General features: G+C 42.1%; 1 protein-coding gene and 1 pseudogene across 1 annotated transcript in view; one reads left to right on the top strand and one right to left on the bottom strand.

Annotated features, from left to right (window-relative positions):
* Positions 1-2,835: 2,835 nt before the first annotated feature.
* On the bottom strand, positions 2,836-3,524 carry LOC142454337 (transcription factor BTF3 pseudogene; annotated as a pseudogene).
* Positions 3,525-8,518: 4,994 nt separating this feature from the next.
* The window catches only part of RYR2 (ryanodine receptor 2), an 819,632-nt gene continuing 813,824 nt past the window's right edge, over positions 8,519-14,326 (top strand). Inside the window, exon 1 of the mRNA XM_075556394.1 lies at positions 8,519-8,681. Coding sequence (XP_075412509.1) covers positions 8,634-8,681 — 48 coding nt within the window. The 5' untranslated portion in view covers positions 8,519-8,633. The remainder of the gene's footprint in view (positions 8,682-14,326) is intronic.

Genomic DNA, 14,326 nt, shown 5'->3' with positions numbered 1-14,326 from the left:
TAAATTATTTGGTGGGTCTAGGAAAGGGCCCCAGCATGTATAGCATTAAATGACTCCAACTGTAGTGTGGTTTCATGAAGAGTAGGCCTTCATTGTTCTTCTTGTTAGTTTCCTTTGGATGGAAATGAAGAGAGCATTTGTTTACTGTTTTTGTTTTTGGTCTCTAAGAGTCAGAATTAATTATTAATTAGACTGCAGTAAGTTTGGCTTTGGGTTTGAGAAAGATATACTAAATGGATTAAAGTCGATGAGAAAATAATGAAAAATGCATTTTAAAGGTAGGAAAATGGAGTTAGTATCAACTGAAAAAGAAATGAAACAAAGGAATCTGGAGATTGTTCTGTGTACTTTATTAAGAACAAACTAGTCAATTCCACATATTGGAGAAAAAATAGAAAATGAATACTAATTGGCTAAGCAAAATATCTCTAAGACATAGGTTATAAATTGGAATATTACATGAGTGAAAGTACGGCAGATTACCTGGAGAAGCATAAGAGATGTTTAAAGTTAGTCAGTCAAATTAGAAAACTATGGTAAATTTCATTGAGAATTAAACAAACAAACAAGTGTTGTGGTAATAAAAATATGTAAAATAAATTATTTTTTCTACTTGAATGGAAATAGAAATCTGATTTTAAATTATAACTGTATGGTAGTGGGACTATAAAAACTCCTATCTATCTGTCTATAAGTACAGCATGATGTAGCTTATTTTGTAGTATAAATTGAATCTAAAGGAATGAAAGTTTTTAAATCACATGTTTCTACAAGTTTTTTGTTAGTTATAGTTTTAGGTGTTGATCACATATTGGTACCATTGAAAAGAATTTGTAGAAAAGTTTAGGAAGTAATAAAAATTAGTATAGTTATATATTTATGAATGTTAAAATCTAAGTCTTCAAATTGATCATCATAAACTCCATTTCAAGAAAGAAACCAGAAGAAGTGAGCTACAAAACCAGTTTATAAATATTTCAGTAATCAGAGTAGTAAATCACTTGGTGTTGTAAAGAACAAATGCTGTCAGAGTAAAATAATCTCCAATGACAGAATGACAATTATGCAGTGATGGGGGAAGGTGTTATATATAACGTTAGAAAGTATTATGGGGGAAGGTATTATATATGACTTTAGAAAGGATTTTGACTCTATTTGGAAAACAAATAAATAAAAATTTCAGGTAGTCAATATCAGAAGGAAATAAAGCGGGGAGCTGAAAAGGGACGTGGTGGAAGAAGACTGGTGCCTCAGAAATGCTGGTCAGGAGGGTTTCTCTGAATAATGCCAAGGAAGTTCGAAGGGAGAATGCTCTACAGAGGGCATAAGTAGGTGACCTTGGACTGTTTAACAGTCAAGGGAATAAGTAGGTGACATTGGACTGTTTAGCGCAGCAAGTGGAGAAGCAGCGTGAATAAAGCAGAGAAGACTGTGAAGGAAGGCAGTGGGGGTGAGTAGGAGGACCGAAAAGCAGGACCTTCTCAGTGCATGGTAGAGGCTGGTAGTCAACGCATTCAGGAAGCGATGTGACCAGCTCATGTCTGTGAAAGGTCACCTTGCTCTGTGTAGGGACAGGACGAGAGTGGGCCAAACGGGAGGCCAAGAGAAGCAGGTGAGTGGAACAGAGCCATTGACTTAGACCAGGATGCCTGCAGTGGACATGATTAGGAATACTCAGATAGAGAACATATTTAGAGTACATTGACTTGGCAGTGGATTAAACATGGACAATGAATAACAAGAGTTTAGTTTCACAACTGAGAGAAAACTTGAGGGAATTAAGATGTCTATTAAATTAAAACGAAAACCACCAGTGCACTTCTGCAATAGATATTTCAGCTTAGGTGGAGATTCTGGGATGACAGCACTATTTCTCATCTTCTGTAGTCAGTTCTGGGTTTTTTTTTTCTTTCTCCGTTGTCATTGTTGCTCTTATGTTCTTTCAATCTCTATATACCGCTCTTCTTGGACCACACTTCCTCTATATCTAGGTGACACCTTCCTACCACTCAGCTTACAAGCCACTTCTGTAGTGTTGGAGTGGTTAAGTTATGCTTGGGCTGCAATTTTCAAGGCCCACAGTTGGAAGCCAGAAGCCACTCCATAGGAGGAAAATGAGAGTTTTTATTCTATGAAAAACTCAAAGAGTCACCATGAGTCACCACTGACCAGATGGCAATGCGTTTTGTTTGTTTGTTCAGTCCTACAAGGAGCATCCCCTTATCATCCTTTCAGCTTACCCTCTTATGCACCCCCTAAAACACACACACGCACACATATACTTTGTGCTTGGTATAGCACTCACCTTTCTGCATTTACCTGTAAGCACCATAAAGACAGAATTACTTTGTTTTTGCTTATATTTCAAGTAGAGATCATAGAGCCAAGCAATAAATAATGCTGGATTGGTACCAAGGCATCAGTTGTAAAGCCTCTGAGTAAGTTGTAGAGGGGATCTGTCTTGGGCTACAGCTTTTTGCTCCCCTTACAGAACTCTGCTTATCAAGAGAAAGGGATTGGTGGATTTTGCCCATGTATCACAACATAGAAGCTGATCAACCATTTTCATCTTGAGGTTCATAGTCCTTTTTCTCGAACTGACATTTCTTAGTTCATCACCTTTAGATGTTTTACTGTTATTATAACTTTCAATGAAAAAAATTAAAAAACAAAGGAACATACATAATTATATTTGTATAGTAAGTTCATTATTCTGTTTATATTCAGATAATACTGTAGGAAGCAGTGTTAAGGTTCTTTTTTTTTTTTACTAGGCAAAGAATTTTATTAACCTCTGTTTCAATTTTTATTCCCAGGCTTCTTCAGCGTATCTGGCTGCAAAGAATGAGTCATGTATAAGCGAAACGTAAAAGAGCTGCAAAGTCCGAAAGGCTTGGGCTTAAAAATATTAGAGATCTAGATTTTATCAGATCCATACACAAAACAAATTTAAAAAGCAGTCATATAAAATAGCAGCTCCAAGTCACTTCCTCAAGTTTCATCTTCCCAGAAGCCGACTCAAATCAGTTAGCCTCATTCTTGGATGCCTCATCAAAGTTCTCCACAAGATCTGGAACCTCATCATCATCATCTTCTCCTGTAGCAAGTGGGGCCTTTCCATCCATAGATTGCTTTGGCAGTGCTTCAGCCAGTCTCCTTAAGCTAGTCAGGCTGTCTGCGCCCAGCTGGTTCAAGATGCTGGGGTGCATCTCTGTCAGCTGCTTTGTCTCAGCATGGCCGGTGATGGTGAAGGTGTTCGCAGCCAGTGATGCTTGGACTTTGGGGTTGTTAAAGTGGATCAGTGTTCCCTGGTTTGTAAACATATTCACCTCTTCAATACCAGAGATATTGTTGACCCCGAGCTTCTTTAAGGAGAACTGCAGTTTTTTGTCATCTGCTGTGGCTGTTCTGTGAACCACCTTCTTTCTGCGGGCAGTTCCTTTCCCACCAATGCGCACTTGTACCTGCAGTTTGGCGAGTTTCTCTTGATTCATGATCATCTCTTTCATCTTGTCGGAGCGGAAATGGGGCTGCGCGGGGGGGGGGGGGGGGGGGGGGGCTAGGGCTGGCGCTCAGGGGGTCTTTGGCAGACCAGCTGAGATTAGGCGCACACACGCGGGGGTGTGTTAATATTCTTATGGATTTTAAACCCTTCTAAAAGTTTTGCAATGTTGGATGCATATATTACACATTTTTTTCTCAGCATGACCTTTACCCTAGATAAATGAATCTCCTATAGTGAAATCAAGTTGAAGCTAGAATATAGTAGGCCTTGTGATTAAAATAAAAAAGCAAACCATAAACATCCAATATATTACATGTACAGAAAGTTCATTATGTGTGACAAGTAAAGCTAAAATATGGAGAGAATATTTTGGTAAATTACACAACTAGATGTGTATGTGTTCAAATTGGGAATACTTAAATGTATCCATTTGGGGTCTAAGCCTTTATACCATCTGATGAAAGAAAATCCCCCTTTTAGGGAACTCTTGGTATTCTTGGGACTACCTTCTTAAGCTGTAAAATCTTGATATTATTCATATGAAAAATACAATTACAATGGGGTCGAAGTTGAATCTGCTTGTTGTCTATGAATGTTTACCTTTGCTTTGTTTTCTTCTTTTTTAAAAAAAGATAATTTTATTGGGGGCCTCCTAAAGCTCTTTTAACAATCCGTACATCAATTGTATGAAGCATATTTTTGAAACATTTACTTTCTATTTGAGCCCTTGATATCTACTCCTATTTTTACCCCCGCTCTCTCCTCCACACACCCTTGTGACCCCTTGATAAATTATAAATTATTATTGTTTTCATATCTTAACACTGACCACTATCTCCTTTCACTCATGTTTCTGTTGTTCATCCCCCAAGGTGGGTGGATGGGGGTGTTATGTGTCCATCATCACAATCGGTTCTACTTTCCTCCCCTCCTCTCTCCACCTTCCCCTTCCTTCCTTGTATTGATATTCCCATTTCTGTTCTTGAGGGGTTTATGTAACCTGGATGCCCTGTTTCATGACTTCTTATCATTACCAGTGTACATGCTCTGGTATAGCCAGAACTGAAAGGCAGGGCAGTGGTCATGATAGAGTAGGGTGATGAAGCCTAAAAAAATCCAGAGGAATATTGTGTGTTTCATCGGTGCTATTCTGTGTCCTGGCTGACTCATCCCTTCCTTGTGACCCTTTGTGAAGGGAGGCCCTATTGTCCACAGATGGGTTTTGGGTCTCTGCGCCAACCCCCCTCATTCTCAACAATGTTTTTTTGTTGTCGCCGTGTTTTGTTTTGGGCCCTTTGATGCCTGTTACCTGATCCCACTGACACCTCATGATCGCACATGTTGATGTGTTTCTTCCACATGGGTTTGTTGCTTCTCTTCTAGATAGCCATTTGTTTAACTTCAAGCCTTTAAGACCCCAGATGCTATATCTTTTGATAGCAGGGCACCATCAGCTTTCTTCACCACAGTTGCTTATGCACCCATTTTGTCTTCAGAGATCATGTTTGGAGGGTGGGAATCACAGAATTCCAGGTTGTTTTTGTGTTGAGGGAGGGCTTGAGCAAAGGCCCCAATTCTATCCACTTCCTCTATGGATTGCCATATCAATATATGTACATAGGCCAATACCTCTATTTTTAGGAATGAATATAGAAACATATGTACACAGCTATGTTTATACCTCTATCTATAGCTTTGCTTCCTAGATATTTCCTCTGTTTACTTTTAGTTTCTTATCTAACGAACCTTGCTTTTATTGAGTATAATATTATAACCAGTTAATACTTATATCTCATAAAAACATAAGAATTAAGCAAACAAAACCCCCTCATTTAGTCAATTCCAATTAATAGTGACCCTCTATACAATTTTCAAGGATGTAGATCTTTACTGAACCCTCAATTGTGATAGCCTCAATTTTCTCTTTGTAAGCAGCTAGAGGATCTGAACTGGCAAACTTAGCAGCTCAGTACTTACAGCACCGCCAGGGTTCCTAGCCTTTTGTATAAGGAGACTAGACTGAATTCTGATAAATGAGCTATAAATGGGCATTATTGATGGAACTCTACAAATGGTAGGCAGATTCATGTGACATGGGCCCCTTTGCCCACCCTATACATCTTCCCAAATGCAACTTGGACCTGATTTCTGGCGCTGCAGCACCTGTTTACAACAAACTGTCAGGTGCCTCTGAGGATTAACTTCATATCCTAAACATGTTAGAGCTGAAAGAGAAAAGGGGCATGGCACATGGTTAAGTTATAGATCTACTACAGCAGCCTTGAACTAGTATTGGGGTTAATGTTACAGAAGAATAAAAAAAGGTACTATCTAAGCCCCTATTTTTTGGGACTTGTAACCAAATAAAATTTCTAAAAGGCAGTGGGTGTTTATAGGAAAGCAAGTGTGTTTGTGTTACAGGTAAGAATTCACTATAGAAACTATTTTTTACAGTTATAATAACATTGAAAAATTAGAAAAATCCATGTTCTAAAATGAGTATCAATATTATTTCTATTCTAAATTTAACAGGATCCACAGATAACTATTCATACTTCATCCCCTGCCTGAATTCTCCCCCACCTGCTGTGCCCCAGCTACTGATCACTCTGGGTATTGTATTTTGTTAGTTACTCACATTATTTGATGTTCACAGCATCCTTTGAAGGTACTTTTTACTATTTCTATGTGTTAGTCTGGGTACTTTAGAGAAACAAATCCACAGAAACACATGTATAAGAGAAAGTTTTATATAAAGGTTAAGTGTGCATCAAGGAAACATCCCAACCTAGTGCTGTCCAAGCCCACAAGTCCAACATTAACCCATGTGTCTGACACCAATCCACAAAGTCCTCCTCCAGCTCACAAACAGACACAATGATGCCGACTGCCGGAGGAAAGCCGAGTCAGTGAATGTGTAAACATCTCGGCGCTGACAGGGGTCTCTACATGGCTGCTCCAGCATCCAGGGCTGCACTGGGATAGCTCCTTGGGGTTGTCTTGTAGGAAGTCAAGCTAAAGCAGGGAATTGGCTAAGGCAACTGCACCTTGGTACAACCACCAGAGAGCAAGAAATCCAGGAACTAGAAAGGTGAGGCTCACCGAGCCATTTATATCTCTTCACCCTTCAATTTACTCCACATGTATTTATTGGCCAGGTCGGCACAATAAACTAATTCATCCTGTCTTACCAGATGGTAAAATAGATAGCTAAATAACTTACCAAGGCCATGAAGCTACTACCCTGTTTCTCCGAAAGTAAGACATCCCCGGAAAATAAGACGTACTTACAGTTTTGCCTCTTGTAGAAATATAAGGCATTCCCCTGAAAATAAGACCTCCCAGAAAATAAGGCCCCCTGAAGCTGGACTCTGCACCACAGCCGCGGGTGCCACAGCGCAGCTCGAGCAGACAGGAAGTGCGAGGTCTCTTTTAATAAAAAATAAACAATAAATGTGTACCGTATTCTTCTTCATGGAAAAATAAGACATCCCCTGAAAATAAGGCCTAGCGTATCTTTGGAAGCAAAAATTAATATAAGACACTGTCTTATTTTTCGGGGAAACAGAGTATGTGTAAAGAAGGACTAGAACTGAATTTATACTCAGTGGAAGATGTTAGCCAGGTTCACAAATTCGAAATGCCAGTTTCCTGGACATTTTGCAGGGACTGAAGGAGCTGTGGGCAGTGCAGTGGGTAACACTTTGGGCTGCTAACTATTGGGCCAGAGTTTAAAACCACAAGTCAGTCCATGGGAGAAAGATGAGTTTCTACTCCTGTAAAGAGTTAGTCTTAGAAACCCACAGGACCAGTTCTACCCAGCACTATAGAATCACTATGCATTGACTCAATGTCAATTGGTAGAGATTTCAGTTACCTGTTAAATCTTACAGCCAACTGCCCTAACCTAACAGAGGTTAAGGTCTGGGGGGTAAAGTGATTTGCCCTGGACCACTATTGTAAAGGTTGCTGGGGAGCCCACCCAGTATTGCCCTAGAAGAGATGCCTAGTTTCTATGTACTAGTTAAGAAAACTCTATGAAACATTACTGCTCCACCACACATGCGATCAGTATGAGTAGGAATCTATTCAATCACAAGAGGCCTTTTGTTTTGTTTTGTTTGGGAATGGAGGATTGCTAGAGATTGACATTTGTGGTTTAATTCTCATACTGTAATTCTCATTCTTCAGAAGTAAACAATTTCCTAGCAAGGATCATTAGTGGTACCAATCAATATTCCTTGTTGAAGTAAGGCTTTTATTTATGTAGACAAAAAGCGCCCTGGTTTGTCTGGTATCACAGTTTCTGGCATAGGCACTCGTACATACGCATTTGTTAAATTAATTTGCACCAAATTCTTTGCAAAGAAAACACTCCGGATTGTACGGATCATCTGTGAAAATCATGCTGCTAGACATTGTAGAATTTCCTTGTCAGTCGTGAAAGGAGGTAGTCTAAGTTTAAGATTCTGCCTTGTAGTATGTGTTTGGTAACCTTTTCTTAGAGATTACCCGCCCATGTGCCCAGGCAAGGATGATTCTGTGCAATCTCAAATACTGTCGAAATTACTGCCTTGGTTCCCTCCAGGAGGAAGGAGGGTGTGCGTTGGGATTAATTAAGGTCAGAGGGCAAGAGAATGAGTTGAAGGGCCATAGCTGGACGCAGAACGTGCACAGACCTGGTACCCCGAGCCACGGGTAAAGGGCTCTGGGTCAGGCAGGGCAGGAGGGCCAAAGTAGCGGGTTGCGGATTACCTGCGGCAGAGAGAGCTGGAGCTCCTCCCCGCCCGCCCCCGCGCCCTGCCTCCACCGCAGCACTGATCCAGGCTCCTCTGCTGGGAGCTACGCACTCTCCCACAGAGCAAGCCGGAGCCGGTGGCCGGGGCGGAGGCTGGGGGCGGGGCTAGCGCTGGCCCCTCCTTCCGCCCAGTGCGGTGCCTTGCTCACCTCCTCCCGCCCGCCCACTCGCCTCCGCCTCCGCTCTGCAGGCAGCAACCTCAGGGCGCTGGGCTCCCGGCCGCTGTGCAGTCCCTCCCGCCGCCGGCTCCGAGAGGAAGCAGCAGCAGGAGCCGCGGCGTGGGAGCCGCAGTAGGTGGTCTTTGGGGCTCCGCAGAGGAGGCTCGGAGCCATGGCTGATGGGGGCGAGGGCGAAGACGAGATCCAGTTCCTGCGAACTGTAAGCCCCGCGTGTTTCGTGTTCTCTCGGCATCCGCTAGCGGGGTCCGGGCCAGACCGGAGTGGGGAACGGAGCTGCCTCGGCGGGCGGTTGCTGGGTGTCCGTTGGGGATGCGGGCGGAGCTGGAAATCGCCCAGTGTGCGCAGGGTTGTGAACTGGGGCGAAGGAAGGGCAGCGTGCGTGTCTGTGCACGCTCGTGTCCAAACCAGAGACCTAGCGCTGCAAGACCACGGCCGCGGGCGAGGCTGAAGGATCGGTCCCGGGCCCCGCAAGAGCAGCGACTTGGAACTGCAGCCCCCTGCTCCGCCGGGGCGCCTACCTTCTCGGCCAGCCATAGTCCCCCCAGAGTGGGTTGGGGCCGGGGGACGGATCAGTACCCGTAGCTCTGGGTCAGAATTCCTCCGCAGCGCGGTTTCTCGGGCTTTCAGTCTGGGAACGTGCGCTGTCACAGACGAAACAGAGAAATGGATTCCCGTCCTTGTCCTTGGGGGCGCCATGACCTGGCAAGGAGGGGGTGAGCAGGAAACTGCCTAAGATTTTCACCAAGTCCAGGTGCTGCGAAAAGGAGAAGAGGAGGAGTTGCCTCTGTGATCAATTTGGTCACCTGGGGCTGCTGCTTTTTGTGGTGCATTGACTGCTTGCAAGGGTGGAAAGGCAGGGGAGCTCACGTGCGCACAAATGTGTGTGTGTGTAGAGGCACGTGTGTGTGTGTGTGTGTAGAGGCACGTGTGTGTGTGTGTGTGTGTGTGTGTAGAGGCACCGTGAACGTGTCGTTTTGTTACGGAATGCTCAGTGCAGCAAACAGAGACACACAGAGAGACAGAGTGGGAGGCTGGGGTGGGCGATGGGTGGCTGCCTGGACTTTCCACACTGGTGGCAGGTCATCTGGGGTAAGTTTGGCTTTACACTAATACATTTTGCCTTTCCCTAAGTACCTCTTGGCACTGCTCCTTCCTTCTCTTGATTTGTTCGAATACTGCAGATACTTCCCAGGCTGAGGCGGTGAAGGCTGAGGGCTAGAGAGCTCCTGCCCAAAAGCAAAACGTCAGAACTTCGTGTTAAGAATAACCTAGTTATTTATCCTTGGTACCAGATGGCCCCCTTCCCCACTTCCCTCCGTCTCCCTGAAAGGTTATTTATATTTACTTGCAGGTTTTCCCCCACCCTCCAACCGAAGACTGCACCTCTACTGTTAGCCCTTGCACTTCCCAGTTAGCACTACCTTCATAGTCACAGAAAAGGATTGGTTTGGAAATCGTAAGCAGACAGTAGCTTTCAGATTAGAATGTACTGAACAAGTGTGTACGAGAACATTGCAACGGCCTCCCACCCTCTCTTCTATTTATTTAACACTTATTTGCACATTAAAACGTAGGCTGAGGAGCCTTTGGACCAGATCCAAGCTGAGACATAGCAGGAGATTGTGAATTATTTGACCTATAAGCTGCCTGGTATGCCCCATTTCATATGCTGTTTGAGGCACTGTTGGTCCAGAACTTGTCTCTGCGGAGCCTGTTCACTAATAACTTGCACATGGAGAATTTTAAGCCCTCTAATAATTCATGCTCTGTAAAGTGGAAAAACTCACTGTTATCGAGTCAATGCTGACTCATAACGACCCTATAGGACAGAGTAGAACTGCCCTTGTGAGGTTTTGGAGACTGTAACTCTGTACTGGAGTAGAAAGCCCCGTCTTTTCCCATGGAGTGTTTGGTGGTTTCAAACTGTTGAAAAGCTGTTCTTGTGAATTGTACCCCAACGCATGGTCTGTCTATAAATCAATCAGTAAGCCACATGCAAATATATTTCTCCAAACCTCTCCAAATGAAGGGATCTTTTATTAAACTGGACAAAAGAGTTAATTGCAATGTAATTTTTGAATTAATTTGTATCAAACTCCATAGGGTTAAAAATAGCTAAAGAATTTTGCAAGATATGTACACTTAAGGGCTTTCTGCTGGCTTACATGTTGAGCTCATGGAGGTGGGGTTATCAGAATGCTTAATGGGGACTAAGGTAATGTGCTTGCCGAAGGGCTTCTGTACATATAAAGTAAAGTTAACTCTCTATCATTTGGCAGCTGCCTGTCAGCCCAAGCGACACCCTGATAAGTGGGTCCTAGGGAATAATCTGGCAGGCCTAAGCTAGGATTTTTCTTTTAATAAAACCTCCTCTGTAGGTGGTTGTGCTAATGACAAATGACCTTGAAGGAGGGAGTATAGTGGAGCAGAGGATTTTCCTCATGGAGTATTGACATCTGAAAGGAGAACATGCCTTCCACCCAACCTCCCAAATTGTATAATCTTAAATACTCAAATATTTTTTTACTTAAATACTTAACTCTTAAGTCTATTGTCCTGGACTCTATGCTATTCATTCTCTTAAGTTGGGTATGTGGATGGCTCAGAAACGTTAATGACTTCTAAATATGAATTGTAGTTTTCATTGAATTCATTTAGATTTTTGGAGGGTTCATTTATTTCTCTTTTGTGTGTAATTATGTCACTATAAGATCTTTATTAAAAAAAGATCTTTATTTAATTTTATCATTATTTTTAATTTTAATATAATATTCTTATGGACATATCTTACTCCTTCCACTATATCCCCCTTTAAAAGGCAAATACCCCGGAGAATGTTAACAATCTAGATAAAATAATTATAACTCCTGAAAGTACTGGATGAATCTATATTGATTAGTAAAAGAATATCAAATACTTTGTTATTAAAAATATAGTCGTGAAGTTGACCAGATGATTCTGGTTATTTTGATTAGAGCACCCTTGTTATTATCTTGAACACATCATTGTCCATCCATCCACAAAAAGCTTTTTAATTTTTTTCCTGGTAGGAGGTCTAAGATCTTTGTCAAGGGAAGCAGAGGTGAACTTTTAATAGACTAGATCCATGAAGCATATCTGCTACTGTAAATTAATTCCACATTTGTGAGGAGAAATTTTTATCACTTTGTAGTTTGTCAGCCCCCTCTCCCATCTCTTTTCCATTATAGTATTGTTTGTGAGTTTGTTACCATTCTTATAAGTGTGATATAGATTAGTGATCATCTTCAGTTGAGTAGCTTTCCCACCAACCAGAAATGTACTTACTGTGTCTATGGTTAAGTCCTACTGTGTATATGGTTAAGTCCTTGGCTGCTGACAGATAGATTGGAAGTTTGAGTTCAGCTAGAGGTGCTTCATATGAAAGGCCTCATGACCTACTTCTGAGAACTCAGGCTTTGAAAAACCTGATGGAGCACAGTGTTACTCTGATATACATGGGGTTTGATCTGAGTTGGAATCCACTCAGTGGCAATGAGTGGGTACATGTCAATAGTTGCTTCTGATTTCATCATCTTCCCTTCCTGCATCAAATCAGCAACCCTCCTTGAATATTCAACACCATTTTCATCCTAAAACTCCTTTCTTCATTCTACTACTTCAAGATCTTGTCACATTATCTAACTCTGTGCTTGACTTAGAATTTTGAAATATAATGTAGTCTGTCTTTTGATTCCATGAGTTTGCCATCCTTCGTGGAGCTTTCTTGGTTCACTCCAACAATTTTGACCATATCTTTTCCTCACTGTCTTCCGATCTTCTTACCGCCACACACTTTAACTCTTACTCGTTCTTGGAATATTTCATGTATGATAATTCTCCCTAAACTCTTTAGAGGGTTGAGACTGTGAGGTGTTATTTTCCCATGATGCCCACCACAGGGTTAACTAAACATCATAGAAAAACAGGAACAGGCTTGAGGGAAATGTTGGCAAACAGAAGATTGGGACTAGAGCAAAGAAAGCCCTCTAACCAAATTAGTTGTGAAGATCATGTGAATGTGTTCAAATGAAGAAAGAGTAAATCTGTAAAAATGAAGGAAATATGCAAAGATAATGGGTCTAGGCGAGGTGGGGAGAGAACATTGAATGAAAGATAAATTAAGATTTCTTCTATAGGCAGGAAAGTAAGAAGGTTGATGGGTTACATTTCAAAAGAGGAAAGAAGAAGTAAACTGGATAGGATAGGTGAAGTGGTGGTTGCTGACTGGGAGTGCTCAGTAACTTCCCACGGGCAGGAAAGTACAGTAGTCTCAAGCCTGTGAGGAGGGAAATTTGAGAAGGAAGTTGCAGTTCCCAATTTTTGGTTCACTTGAACTAAGGAGTGAGAGAATGCATTACAGATTGAATGAATTTAAGTGATTAGGCCTGCCCATTAGACAAACTAGATTCTGGTCAGAAATTATATTTTTAAATAAGAAATAGATCCTAGATTGTGAAATAATCCAGGGAGCTTTGTAGGAGTATCCAAGTGATATATTTTTATCTGTTATCATCTTATTGATCATGGCAAGACCATTGTGTTAAGTGACCTGGCTGTTGGAGGGGAAGATTCAGGGAAAACATTTTGTTAAAATTCTCTCTGTAAAGGTAATGGGGGGAGGTGGTACAATGATAGGTGCATTAGTCTGGGTACTTTAGAGAAACAAATCCACAGAAACACATGTATAAGAGAAAGTTTTATATAAAGGTTAAGTGAGCAACAAGAAAACATCCCAACCCAGTGTTGCCCAAGCCCACAAGTCCAATATTAACCCATTAACCCATATGTCCGACACCAATCCACAAAGTCCTCCTCCATCTCACAAAACAGACACAATAATGCCGACTGCAGGAGTAAAGCCGAACCAGTGAATGTGTAAACATCTCAGTGCTGTCAGGGGTCTCCACATGGCTGTTCCAGCATCCAGGGCTGCATCTGGGTAGGTCCATGTGACTTCTCCTTGGGAATATCTTGCAGGAAGTCAGCCTTGCCAGCTGAAGCTGGAACTGCTAAGGCAGCACCCTGGTGGGACCATCACAAAGCAAGAGACCCATTTATCCCTCCACCTTTCAATTAATTCTACATGTGTTTATCGGCCAGGTTGGCACAATAAACTACCTCAGCAGTATTCTTGCCTTTCAGTCAGAGACCCTCGTTTGTTTCTTGGTCAAGGCACCTCTCTGTCTTTCAGTGGAGACTTCATGTGTTGCTATGGTGCTGAACAAATTTGAGCAGAGCGTCTAGTTTATAGCAGATTAGGAAAACAGTACTGCTTGTGATATATTTCTGGAAAATCAGTCAATGAAAATCCTTCATGGTCCAATCCTATGGGTTTCCATGACAGGCTGAGGGGAGGTTTGACTGGACTAGCAGCAGCAGCAGCAGCAGCCACCATAGCAAGGTGAGGATTATTTGTTGTCTCTGAGGCTCTCTGCGAAGTTGTTTTGAGTTGTCAAATTTATAGTGATGGGGTCAGACAGATGAAAGCCATTTTGGAAGATGAACTAATCAAATCTTGCCTCTTTGTAGAAATATATTTTTTCATGGATTCTGGGGCCCTTGGAAAGTCTTGTTCTGATAGTTTACAACATCAATAACTAAATACCAAGAGATCTTTTTTGTAATTATCTCTTGCTTCTTAATAGAAAATGCTTCTCTTTTCCCCTTTTATCACCTTCTCCTGGGCTAGGTGAATAAGTCACCCATGTCTCTGGGGCTTCCTTAAAAGATAGGGTCAATCTCAATGCCTACCTGGAAGGTATATTCCCTGGTCCTGTAACCTACTCTGTTTTTGTTGTGTTTTTTTTAAATCGTATCAATCCA

The sequence above is a fragment of the Tenrec ecaudatus genome, chromosome 8, assembly GCF_050624435.1.
Source record: "Tenrec ecaudatus isolate mTenEca1 chromosome 8, mTenEca1.hap1, whole genome shotgun sequence".
NCBI lineage: Eukaryota > Metazoa > Chordata > Mammalia > Afrosoricida > Tenrecidae > Tenrec > Tenrec ecaudatus.
Note: the sequence above shows the minus strand (reverse complement) of the source record. Positions and strands in the feature narration are given on the sequence as shown.